Source organism: Ailuropoda melanoleuca, chromosome 3 (assembly GCF_002007445.2).
Source record: "Ailuropoda melanoleuca isolate Jingjing chromosome 3, ASM200744v2, whole genome shotgun sequence".
NCBI lineage: Eukaryota > Metazoa > Chordata > Mammalia > Carnivora > Ursidae > Ailuropoda > Ailuropoda melanoleuca.
In genome coordinates this window covers 44,255,577-44,269,273 of record NC_048220.1, presented here as the reverse complement: position 1 = coordinate 44,269,273, position 13,697 = coordinate 44,255,577, and the positions used below count along the sequence as shown (strand labels likewise).

The window sequence follows — 13,697 nt, the reverse complement described above, 5'->3', positions numbered from 1 at the left end:
ATCACCGTTTAACATGCCGTGTACTTTTGTGTTTGTTTGCCTCCTTCTCTTAAATGTAAGCTTCGTCACACAGATAGCGATTTTTGTCTTCAGGTTAACTGCTGTATTTCTACCACCTTAGGACAGTACCTTGCACATAGTAGGTGCTTGGGGTAAATTTGCAGGCATGAATGAATTTTTTAAAAATCCACCTATTTTCACATAAGTAAATATGCCAGGATTAATATTTAGTGCCCCCTGAGCCAGAATTTGTTTCTGTTACTATTTTTGGTCAGGTTGAGAATTCTGTTTCTCACATTGAAAAAAGAAGTTTTTTTGTTTGTTTTATTCAAGGCATTAGAACATTGGTGGTTAATCAGATATTGGCAGAGAGGAGTCAGTTGTTAATCACTTGCTTCAATAAGAATATGATGTAATGGATATATTGAGAAATTATATTCTAGGTAACATTTTTCCTTAAGTAAGGAATAAGAGATCAAGTTGTCTTCCCTCAGCAGCTGGTCTATAAACAGAAATCTCTATGTAGCTGAACCATTTAGTTTTTCCTTATGTTCTGTGATCATAAATACTGAATTACCACAGATTGCACAGAGTGCAGATTTCTACCAGAAAAAAAGGTCGTTTCTTTTTTTAGGTTGCTAATTTTTTTTTCACTATTCAAATTTATTTCAAGTTGCAATTCAGTGCTTGGAGACAGTTTTTAAAATCAGCCCAGAAGATACCCATCTAGCAGTTTCACAGCCTTTGACAGAAATGTTCACCAATTCCTTCTGTAAGGTAAGCTGTCACTGTTTTTTCATTAGTATCTGATTTAAGGATGACCATGATAATTATGTTGAGTTGTTAACATTTGAGGGGCTTTATGTAACTAACTTCTTTCTGGGTGTAAGGTGGATGGTCCACGTGGAGATGACTGGGACCTAAAATACCACTTTTAACGTGCTTTAGATTTTCATATTAGTAGCTATTTGCATCCTCTCACCTTCTTTTATATTTAATGATATGTCTTAGTTGCTTTTTAAGTCCTTTATAGTATCTGAGCATTTTTAGATTTCTGACATGGAATACAAGTTAAAAACAAAATTTTCCTGTTTATGAAGCAACTACATAGAAATAGATTCATCAGGAATTGAATCATCATTTTGAAGCAGATTTCATCAAATTTGGCCATCGATAGGGCTCTTTAAAACTGGGGAAGGTTCAGGGTCATTGTGCACAAGTAATGCCGAAAGCCAAGTTTTCTGGTATCCCTACTCTCGAGAATTGTTTGTAATGATCTCTGGTTTCTGGCCTTTTCAGAGAACATGGACCATAAAATTGCCTGAAAAAAAAATTTTTTAAAGACAGTTTTATTTATTGATTGATTTTTTTTGAGAGACAGCATAAGCAGGGAGCAGCGAGGGATGAAAGGAGAGGGAGAGAGAGAATCTTAAGCAGNTTTTTTAAAGACAGTTTTATTTATTGATTGATTTTTTTGAGAGACAGCATAAGCAGGGAGCAGCGAGGGATGAAAGGAGAGGGAGAGAGAGAATCTTAAGCAGGCTCCATCCATGCCTAGTGTGGAGCCCGATGGAGGGCTCAATCTCACAACTCTGAGATCATGACCTGAGCGAAATCAAGAGTCTGACATTTAACCGACTGAGCCACCCAGGCGTCCCTTAAACTGTCTGAAAAATTTTAAGGTTACTGACTTTAGGGCCCCAGAGTGACTTCCCATGTGGTTTTTCATTACATTTTGGTGCCTCATGAACTCCTTCTGTTATTCTAGTTCTGTATTCAAGCTTCAGTACAGAATGAGGAACTCAGGCGAGAGGCTGAAGCATGTATTCTTCAGCTTGGCAGGGACATTGCTGGGACTACCACACTGTTTTAGAACTTGTTGGGAGAGGTTCTGAGAGTTGCAATGAAGACGGCAATTTGGCAGTATACTGTTCTATCTTTCTATACTTGGAGAAAAGAATAATGTGGTTATCAGGCAGATCAATTCTAATCATATGACAAAGATGTAAGGAGATAGTGACATGTCTTTGTGCCCCATCAGAAAATTCCCCTTTGCTTTGCTTTGGCTGCTGTGGTTCTTTGATTGTCTGGGCTTCTGGCCTCCTTAGGGAACCCCATCTCAGTTGGCTGGATATGCCCATGGTTGAAGCTGACTTTATTTAACTCCTAGATGCTCAAGAGGCCTGTGCTTGAGAAAGCATTTGGATTTGCTTCCTTAGCTCCTGTCACTGTTGACCTCATACTGAAGAGATCAGAACTTTTTTTTTTTTACCTCCCAGAAGGCTCCAATTACTTTTGCACTCTGTTTAAATAGGGCTGTTTTCTTTCTCTCTTATATTTAATTGTGATTATATTTAATTGTAAAATTTTTTTACCTACTATTTTAAAAATACAATTTCTTGGAACTTGGTTCCATTGTGTATCTGCATAGTGTTGTTTGTGCTATCAGTCCTTTGTTATTCCTATTTAACAGCAGCAACTTCAGCACACATGTGTTTGTTAGCAGAGTACCTCAGAGGGAGTCTAAAACTTGCCTGAAGCAGCATCAAAATTGTTATAATTAATGAAATTATTTGTCTCTATTCAGCCATAAAAAAGAATGAAATCTTGCCATTTACAACAACGTGGATGGAACTAGAGGATATTATACTAAGCGAAATAAGTCGGTCAGAGAAAGACAGATACCATATGATTTTACTCATATGTGGAATTTAAGAAGCACACAAACACGCAAAGGGTAAAAAAAGAGAGACAAACCAAGAAACAGACTCTTCACTATAGAGAATAAACTGAGGGTTACCAGAGAGGTGGGGGGTGGGGGATGGGTAAAATAGGTGATGGGGATTAAGGAGGGCACTTGTGGTGAATACCACGTAATGTATGGAATTATTGAATCACTATATTGTACACCTGAAGCTAAAATAATACTGTATGTTAACTAACTGGAATGAAAATAAAAACTTTAGAAAAAAAGAAATTACTCGTCTTACCAAGTGTCCTTGGTTGTTGTTTTTTTTTAGTTTTAGGATACTGCTCTTGTGTTTTTTTCCCCCAGTTAAGTTTATATACTAAATGGATTCATTCCTTTTATATATGTGTGCCCACATTATGGGCTGCTCAAATGTATTCAATGAATATGAGAATTAGTTTTCAAAGATATAAAACTGTGGCAATTTTATTAAAATAATTCAGAAGGATTTAGAAGACAGAATGGATTAGAGTCCATTTATCAATATGCCATTTTTTTGTGACTCAAAAAAGCCACTTTTTCCCCCATGCATTAACTGCCCAGCCTTGTTAGAAGATGTGAAATAGAAGAAATCCTGACAGCAAATACTGCAGGGCAGTCATGTGTCCTTGAACTACACTTACATCCTAGGAGACCGTAGTCAATTTTAAGTAGTGACCTCTAGTTACAAGGATTCCCATTTCAATTCTGTACATTTTTATTCCATTTTATTCCAATACTTTATGTTTAGAAAAACTGATTAGTAGAGAAAGATTACAAAAAATAAGAAGAACTCATATACTTGATGAATGGTTTTATCCTTGTGAAAATTTGTGTGTAGAGAAGTATATTTCCAACATTAGCGTTATCAAGTTTCTTGAAACTATAGTCAAGACAAAGAACATGGTGAATATATTCTAAATGTAGAACATAGGTATATTAGCTACAAATTATGTTTTCTTGAGAACTATAGATTTACTCTTGAACTTCAGAGTCAAGTGTAAAAGCAGCACAATTTAAAAAAGATCTTTCAAAATGGAAAAAAAAATGCATTGTTCCCAGTGCCACTCAAGATATTTCTGCATGTGCCTTGGTTTGAACCTTATGAATGCAAAGGATGTTTGAGGATGATAGTAGCTACTGAAAACAGGAGATTCACAATTTTTTTTTATTTTATGATGAAATTAATATATTTCCATTGTTTAAAAAAATTTGGTCAACATGGAAAGATATAAAGAGGAGACTGAAAGTTTTAACTCCTAATATTACAGTTAACGTTTTGTGTTAGAGCTTTCCTGTCTTTGTTTTTTAACCTGTGTGCGTGTATATCTGTGTGTGAGCATATTTAAATAATAGGGTCATATTATTAGTGCTTCTTTTTGTAAGCTGTGATTTTGACTTACTAGGATATCTCTTTAGACACTAAACATTGTTTCAAGATTTTCACTAATATAAACAATCTCTTGAACATATTTTTATTCCTATTCTTTGTATACTAGTTATCTATTTATTTATGTATTTTACTAGAACTTAATAGAATTTATTAGGAATTTTAGAAAAACAAAGCTTCACAGCTATAGCTAATACATAATTTGGATAACAAAATATCCTGTTTTTATTTTTAAATATAATGAATTTATTTTCAGCAGCTTGTTCATTTAAAACAGTGAAGCATTTCCATTCACAAAAAATGTGTTTGTCAATAAAATACGCAATAAACTTATAGCATAAATGTGAACTAGTCAACTTATTTCCATTACCCATGTTATAGTTTACCTTTATTTAATGGTTATAGTGTTTTAAGTATACTGATTATTTATATTTGTTGTGCATGAAGTAGAATTTTTTGATCTCAGAAGAGCAAGTTAAAAAATATGATTCACAGTAGCCCATTATTTTCTCGAGAAATTCTACATATTCATTTTTCTAATAAAAGTATGTATGAGAGGACTTTTCCCCTATTTCTTTCTAACCCTTTTATTTGCAAGTTAAATTTCATCACATGTAATTATGGATGAGTTACTGTAATACAGGTTATTCATTATTATTTATAGTTCTGGGGGATGACTCTTTTTTATGTAGCTAAATGGAAATGCATTGATTTTTATTTAATTTCAGAATGACATTCTGCCTCTCTCAAACTCAGTGCCTGAAGATGTGGGCAAAGCTGACCAATTAAAAGATGAAGGTGAGGATTTCATAGAGAAATTACTTATTTAGTAAAGTTTTCTGAAACTCTGGAGAAAATGACGCTGTCAGTTGATAAGAATCTGGTTTACACTGCCAGGACTGGATTGTTATAAGACCACATGGTATTTGTGAAACAGAAATACATGCGATAGGGAAGAAGCCTGGAAACATAGAATGGCTTGTGGGCAATATAGTTATGCCTTGTTTCAAGAGAAGCAGATCTGTCATGAATAAAACTTGGAAAACAAATAACTTAAGGGGTGGTTACTTATAACTGAATTTGCTATAGGTACTCTAGGATCCCAAATTCTTTTTTATGTTTAAAGAGATGAAAATAACTTTCAGTATTATTTTAACTCTTGTACATAGTGTTTTTGAGTTCTCTGAAATTTGTTAATGCATGTACATGGCACTTGACTTACTTATTAGCTAGTACATTTAATTACTACATTACTACATCTTCTAATAGTGGCTCTTGAAGCCTTCTTGGTTCTAATAAATAAGTCACTGTTGAGGATCTGTGTTCAATTTTTCTATCATGTCACTTATGTTAAGCTATAGAGGAAAGTCAGGTTAGGCATACAAGATTTGTACTAAGAAGCTGGAGGACAGTTTTGATATTGGCAGTGAATGAGAGCCAAGAATACGCCACATTCTGAAGCTTTATAAAATTGGTTCAGAACCATTTTTCTGGACTTTTCTTTACATTGAAGAATGTAGTTCAGTTATTAAAGAAACAAACAAACCAGTTGGTGTCTGAAATGGTAGCTATGGAAGAGAGTATGCTTTTCCTATTCCTTGGGCCTACCCTCTCTATTAAATTTATAAATACATACCTTTATCACTGTTTTTAATGGCCACATTGTGTTTCATGGTACTGTAAGATCATGATTTACTTACCTAGATAGATAATTTTGTAATCCTAAATCCTAACATTGTCTTAATATCTTTGCCTGCATTTTTACTATTATTGTCATAGGATTACATTATAAAGTTCTGTATTTCCAACAAATACACTGCTTTTGATTTTCAATCTCTTATTTCCTCTAAGAAATGGTACTACTACAGTGACTTAAAATTTTAGAATGATGCCTTTCATAAATTACATGCAAAAGTAAGTAACAAGGATGGGCTCCTGGGTGGCTCAGTCAGTGAAGCCTTTGGCTCAGGTCATGATCCTGGGGTCCTGAGATTAAGCCGCACATTGGGTTCCCTGCTTGGTGGGGAGTCTGCTTGTCCCTCTCCTGCTGCAGGCCCCCCCCATCCCCTCTTGTGCTTCTCTCTCAAATAAATAAATAAAATCTAAAAAAAAAAATTAAGCAACAACCAGATCCTCGTTGTCATTTGAGTCACGACTGCTCCCCAAAGAATTTGAATTTAAGCTATCCAGATAGAAATGCATTTTCTATATATTTAGTTTCTAATTGAAAGAATTTAACCTGATTTTTTTTTTCTTGCTCAGTTCTGTAGTGTGTGAAATCACTGTGGATAATATTGAATGAATGGCAAATTGAAATTTTATTTTTGTCCCTCATGTTCACTCCTTCTATAGGAGATTGCATTCCCCCACACGTTTGCTCTGATATAGTGACTGTTGGTAAGATGAGGATTAGGAGGATACGCAGAGTTGTTCACTGTCCCAGCATGGGGAGCTGAACTCCTCTTGCTTTCACCTTTAACCAGAAGCTTTTATTCTTTGTTTTTCCTAAGACATGTCACATCTAAGACATGTTATACACAAAGTTAAAGCAATTGTTATTTATCTTATTTTATTTTGTTTTAGAGAGAGTACGTGCATGGGGGGGGGAGGGTAGAGGGAAAGGGAGAGAGAGAATCTCCACACCCAGTGCAGAGCCCCACAAGGCCATAGGAGATTGTCAAGCATAAGGTTATTTCAGGCCGTGTGTTACACTTATCTGTGTTAATCAAGGCTTCTAGCCAGCTAGTACCTTCCTGAAAGGTTGCTGGCAAATATTTTTGTGTGTTTTGTTTCTGAAGAGCTGCAGTAAGATCAGACAAAACCAAGATGGTTTCATTTCTATACAGAAGTACAGGTGTATCTTACAGGTTGTCTTGATGGTTAAAGGAGACAGTTTTATAGGAGAATACCACGTAAGCATAAAGTGCTATACAATGTTCAGTTATATTTATCTTTATGACTTTCTTCATCTGTGCCCTGAATGTTTGTAGGTTAGATATTTTTGTGACTTCAGGCTTATTAATATATATAAATGTATATATATATATAGTATGTAGACATTTGATGTGGTGGTTTACAGGAAAAGACATACAATAGATTTTAATATTAAAAATAATGAGGATAATGCCTCCCTCTTAGCAAATGATCTGTCACAACTGCTAACTCAGGAAGGAAAAAGGTGAGCCCTGGTGCTGCTGGGGCCAGCTGCTCTGTCCCTGGGAAATTCAAGGGGGCTAGACAGTCGGAAGCACAGCTCCTGGCTGGGTTTGCCAACACTGTCGCCAACAAATTCGGGTAAACTCTTGCAGGAGGATCCAATAACTCAAGAGAGGAGGGTTTCAAAAAGAGAAAGGAGAAATTTATTTCAGGTACTGGCAACTGGGGGAGGTGGCAACTCAAGCCTTAACAACCCAGCCATCTGCCCGCAAAGCGGACACCTAGAGTTTTCCAGGGAGAGGTTTAAGGAAGTACGTGCCAGAGAGCAGGCAGCAGGCAGGGAGTGCATGATCACGGCTGGGGATCGGTATGTTGTCAGCACGTGATCATGGGCAGAGAAGGGGACCTGTGGTGTGTGGTCTTCTAGGCATTCCCTTCCTATCAGTGCTTTTCTGGCCTGGCAGTTGGAATGTTCTGGTCATTGCACAACACCTTCGTTGTTGCCTCAAGAAAGTGTGGTAAGAAATAAGCACAATGGATACTAGTTAGAGCATGAGTTAAGTGGTCGTGTCTATTTCTGGTTTTAACTTTTGGGGTCTATCATGGAGCCAGAGGACTCCCTAAGAACCCAAGATGAAAAGGCCCAAGAGCAAAAAGAAAATCCACATAACCCAGAAAATTCCTTTTGCACAGAAGAAACAAACCTATTTAAGTACCTAGGCTCATAGAGTTAATATTATTGTGCTCTGTCCTAAGAACTCTGTAATCCTCTTAGCTTCCTTAGAGGTTTTATAGTTGTTACTTTTTGGGGGTGGGTATCTAAATTAATTTAAAAAAATTTTTTTTAAAAAACAGTTTTATTGAGGGCCTTGGTGGTGTAGTTGGTTGAGCATCTGACTCTTTGTTTCAGCTCAGGTGATGATTTTTGGGGTCTTGGGATCAAACCCTGCCTTGGGCTACACGCTCAGGGGGGAAGTCTGCTTGAGATTCTCTCTCCCTCTGTCCTTGTCCCTCCTCCCACTCGCTCTTTCTCTATCTAAAATAAATAAATCTAAAAAAAAAAAAAAAAAGAAACAGCTTTATTGAGCTATAATTTGCATACCATGCAATTTACTCCTTTGAAGTGTACAAATTCATTGATTTTGTAGTATATTCATGGAGTTGTGCAGCCATTACCACAATTATAGAACATTTTTATCACCCCAAAAAGAAACCACATAGCTATTAGTGGTCACTGTTTTTCTTTTTTTTTTTTTTTTTGAGAGGGGAGAGGGAGTGCATGTGCGCCTGTACAAGTGTGGATGGGGGCAGAAGGAGAGGGAGAGAGAGAATCCTAAGCAGTCCCCATACTGAGTGCAGAGCCCCATGTGGGGCTCGATCCTGCACTCTGAGATCATGACCTGAGTGGAGGTCAAGAGTCGGATGTCTAGCCGACTGAGCCACCCAAGTGCCTCAAGTGGTTGCTCTTTATATTCATTTCTGATTCTTAATTTGTAGTAACTTTTTGCATGATTTTATTTATTTATTTATTTATTTATTTATTTATTTATTATGGGGAGAAAGGTGGGGAGGGGCAGAGAAAGAATTTTAGGCGTGGAGCCTAATGCAGGGGCTCCATCTCAGTCTCAATCTCACAGCCTGAGAGCATGACCTGAGCCAAAATCAAGAGTCATACTTAACAGACTGAGCCTCTCAGATGCCCCACTTTTGCATGATTTTAGATGCTTTTGTCTCCCTGCATTTCCTTTAATTTTCCTGTTTCTGTTCCTTTTGAAGTTATACCTTCTTCCTCCCATTAAGTAGCTAATGATCTATTAAAAGACCAACCTAACAGGAGAGCTCCTGGTTTAGAGAAATTTGGAAGGAATAATATAGGCTTTGTGTGTAAATCCTTCCTCTTAAACAGTGTTTTAAAATTTAGATTTTGAACAGTGTTTATTAATCAGTGAGCAGGACACTTTTTTCCATTTCATGGAATACAGAAGATAGCCACAGGAAATCCCATATTTTACTGGCTAGTAGTTACCTTAGCTAAATTATTGCCAGATTTATCTGTAGATGCCCTTCTTGAAAATTAGTACCCCGTGGGCTAGCCCTGGTATCTGAAATTCTGTCTTTCTAGAAATTAATGTCCACCTATCCCCTTTTAAAAACCTATCTCTGGAAGGGGTAGCACGTAAAAATATTATCTGCCAATAACATATTAACATGATTATTTTACCAGTTTGCCCACAGCAGCAGAGTTCTGCGGGACTGGCTATTCAGCAGGTGTATGTTTTGACAGGGAAGGACTGGAAGAGGGAGTCCAGATTGAGATGATGATTGAGAAGGGTGTTGCATCTGGAATGGGGTGGGCAGCTCTGAAAAGAAAGGAGAGAGATGAAGATAAGGAAGGTGAGAAGAGATTAGATTTTGCCGCGAGATACCCATAATTGTTGCATTTACTCACTTAATGAAGCCTGGATTTTATAAGGTATGCAAACAATTTTTTAAGACTTTGCATCATTAAAATCATTCAAACACACTGATGGCTAAGGAGTATCAACTGTATAGTACAATATAACAATTTTCTCTAGTGCCACTGAAAAATCATGTTGATGGGGCTCCTGGTTGGCTCAGTTGGTAGAACATGCAACTCTTGATCTTGGGATTGTGAGTTTTCAAGTCCCACTTTGTGGGTAGAGTTTACTTAAAAAATAAAAAAAAGAAAAATCATCTTGCTGACCTTCATCTTATTGTAGTTTCTGTGATTCAGATTTACCCTTTGGACTTTATATTTTTTTTGTGTGTATTGTACTTACTGTACATATTGGTTATTTCAGGCAATAACCACATGAAAGAAGAAAATTATTCTGCTGCTGTGGATTGTTACACACAGGCAATAGAACTGGATCCAAATAATGCGGTTTATTATTGCAACAGGTAAGCTAGCACTATTGTGGCAGGTTTGCAGTTCTTAAACTGTAATTTGCATTAATAGTTCTGAAGGAGAACTGTAAAATTCATTTTGAAAATTTTGAAAGTTCAGAAAAGTATAAAGAAGGAAAAAATAAAACCTCATTAAATTATTACTCAGAGCTCATCACTGTCACTCACTAGCCTTTTGTCATATTTTGTTTAACGTGAGTTTAATCACTTCAGAGTCATTGCAATTCAGTTGGCATGTCATAAACATATCCTTTGTTGAAACTCTTTCTAAACATTATTTAAATGGATACAAATTAGTCTCATATTACCTCCTCATTTTTTTATATTTCCAGTACCTATCATGGTGGGTGGCAAAAAGCACTCGTTATTTTTTAGTAAATGGATACATGTACCTTAATTTATTTTATTATTATTTTTTTAATGTACCTTAATTTATATACCTGCTGACCTACTGGCCAACTTTGAGGGTGTTCATTTCTTTTCAATATGATGAAACTGCAGTGAAAAGCTTTGTTTCTCAAGTTATTTTCTGAAATTTAGATTTTCTGGACTTTGAATTTGTCCTTGGAGTTGCTTTCACTTGGTTTAACAGTGTAAACAGTTAAAATTTTGTTGATGCTAGTTGCAAAATTATTCAAACTTCTTAGAAAAATTTTGGAAATTGTTTCCTTCCCTAGGAGTGTATGAGTGTATCTGTTTTTGCCATATCCTTTTTAGCACTAAGTACCTGAATTATCATTTATTATTGCTAATTTAGTATTATTTTATTTTAATAGTAGTTGTTCTAATTTATATTTAATTACTGGTAAGGTTGGACATTTTTCAGATGTTGGGCATTTGTGGGTTTTTAAAAATTCTCTCTTTGTCCCTGTGGCAAGCTTTAGTCTGTTTGACCTCATAGTTCTTTTTTCCCTTTTCTGCCCTTTTAAACGGAGGGTCTGACCCGTATAGGTTACATTTTCCAGGCTCCTTTATCACCTGGGTTTTGTCTGGGTTATCACACAGGAGGTGCTGGCAGGAGATTGGAGGACAGAGGAGGAGAGAAGTTGGGGTATTTCTTCCCCCCCCCTTTTTTTTTTTTTTTACAATAGGGTGTTTATCCAGCAGGGGCCGCTTCTCATCCTTGTCTCCAGCCCCCACTCAAGACACCTGCTATGGTCCCAGCTTTTGCCAGGTGATGTTTGGTTTTGGACTCTGCACTTTGTCCTCTTAGGGATGGTAATGGCTTCCTGTTATTCCTCATCTCTGGATTGCTGCACAACAATGCCTATTAGCATCTCAGCTCTTCTCTTAACTATGTAATGAATTCCCTGAACTAAATTAATCTGTTTTAAATATTAAAGTTCCAATAGTACTTCTGCAGTGATGGAAATGTTCTGTATCTGCCTTGTTCAATACGGTAGCCACTAGCCAGAGTGGCTGTTGAGCACTTGAAATGTGGCTAGTGCAATTGAGAAAGCAAATTTTTAGTGTTTAATCAATTGAAGATCAATTTAAATTAACTTGAATTGCAATAGCCACATGTAGCTTGTGGCTACTAACTTGTACGGCATAGCTGTATATTAAAGGTATAATCCATTTGTCCTAATTGCACAGCTTACTGTTTGCCTTTTAATGTTTTTCGTACTTAAAAGTTTTAAGTACTGATGTAGCCAAGTTTGTTTTTCCTTTCTTTTCAATTTTATTCTGATGTTTTTAATCTTAAAGCTCTCCCTGTTTGCATACTTGACAAATAACTTTTCTTATTCTTCTTTCACATTTAAATTTTATCATCGCAAGTGTGTTTTGGTGAATGGTATCTGTATTAACCAACCTGGAACTTTTTATGACAGAAATGTATAAAAATTACCTTTTATTATATAGTAAGTTCTTAGATTTGGGTGAGATCTTTAAGTTACTTTGGTATAATCTCTCATTGAGTTATCCTTATTCCATTTAGGGGATTCATACCCTTGTGAGGTAGCCCTTTCTCCCTCGCCTTTTCTTTTGTGGTCCTCTCTGTTAGAAAAGTCTTCCTTGTGTTGACACTGAATTTGTTTGCCTGAACCCCTTGCAGATAATCTCAGTTGGCAGTTTCTATTTTTATTCTTAAGGGCAATTACAGAATAATTGTGATCCTCCTTTTTCATAATAGTATCTTACATTTTGAAGTTTGTTACCCTGCTCACTTGACTTCTTTTATCCACATTATATGTTCACAGCTTCTTCAGTTTTACCTCAGATAATACAGTTTTATGTTCTGGATTTTTGCTCTAAATTTGTTCCAGTTTACCTGCATGTGTAGTTCCCGGGAATTTACACAGCATTTCTGGAATTGGTCTGACCACATCAGTCTTGTACAGCTCTCATTTAACCTACTTCTAGATAATACAATTATACATTAACATTTTGGAGTATTAATTAAATTCATATTTTGCTTTTGGGGCTTATTAAAGTATCTCTGTTTCACACATTCTCTTTATTTTGTCATTCAATCATATTTTCATTTGACAGTTTCTTGCCAAGCACCTGCTGTGTACCAGTGCTGTCACTGGAGGTATAGTTGGTTTTCTGTACTCAAATGCAGGATCTTCTATTTTATCCCTATAGAATTTTATCTTGTTACAGTCTCTTATGTATATGACCCTTCATCTTTTTGGATAATTTGTGAAGTAACGTATTTGCTTTTGCTCCTGTTTTCATGTCATCCACAAACTTAAGAATGCCATATATTGTATTATGTCAGTTATGAAATCAACTAAGAGAGCAATCATAGGGAAGTGGTTAAGAGCAGGGCTTCTGACCCAGACTCTGTGAATTCTAATTTCTGGCTCTGGCACTTACTAGGTATGTGACCTTGAGCAAATTACCTCATATATCTATGCCTTGTAGAGATTAAATAGTTAATACATATGAGCGCTAGGAAGCAGTCTAGTAAAGAGTGTTGTACACAACACTATAATTATTGTATAATAATACTGTACAATTGTATGTTACAATTATATATTATATGTTATATTATTAACAAAATTATTTATTATATCATTAATTCTGTGTTATATTTAATATTATCATTATGCAATCTGGGTTTTTTTGCTTTTGATCAGAATATGAAGAGAGATCCCAATTTATTGGGGTCCAAATATGTTGTCAGTTGTCTTTCTCTGATTTACCAGTCTGGTAGTATGTCTGTTAAAATAAGAAAGGAAATGATGTTAATCAGACAGGAGTTGTTATGAATTAATCTAGGGTCATTTATCTTCTTTTTGGGGGGGGAATCCTCTTACATTTTTATCAAAAATTTCGAACTTGAAAGAAGTTCACAGTAAATACTCTAACATCCATCCATATCAAGATTTTACCTTTAATATTTTAGTATATTTGCTATATCACATGTTTATTCATCTATTTGTACCCCTCTGTTCATTAGTCTATCTTATTTTTGATGCATTTCAAGGTAAATTACAGCCATCAGTACACTGTCCCCCTAAATACTTTAACATGCCTGTCATTAAT

The 13,697-nt window shown here is 35.8% G+C and overlaps 1 protein-coding gene across 2 annotated transcripts in view; it reads left to right on the top strand.

Moving 5' to 3' along the window:
• The window catches only part of SGTB (small glutamine rich tetratricopeptide repeat containing beta), a 39,586-nt gene that overhangs the window by 8,647 nt on the left and 17,242 nt on the right, over positions 1-13,697 (top strand). For both annotated transcript variants that reach the window (XM_011225072.3, XM_019799718.2), the window contains exons 3-5: positions 674-777; positions 4,847-4,916; positions 10,097-10,196. In XM_011225072.3, coding sequence (XP_011223374.1) covers positions 674-777; positions 4,847-4,916; positions 10,097-10,196 — 274 coding nt within the window. The remainder of the gene's footprint in view (positions 1-673; positions 778-4,846; positions 4,917-10,096; positions 10,197-13,697) is intronic.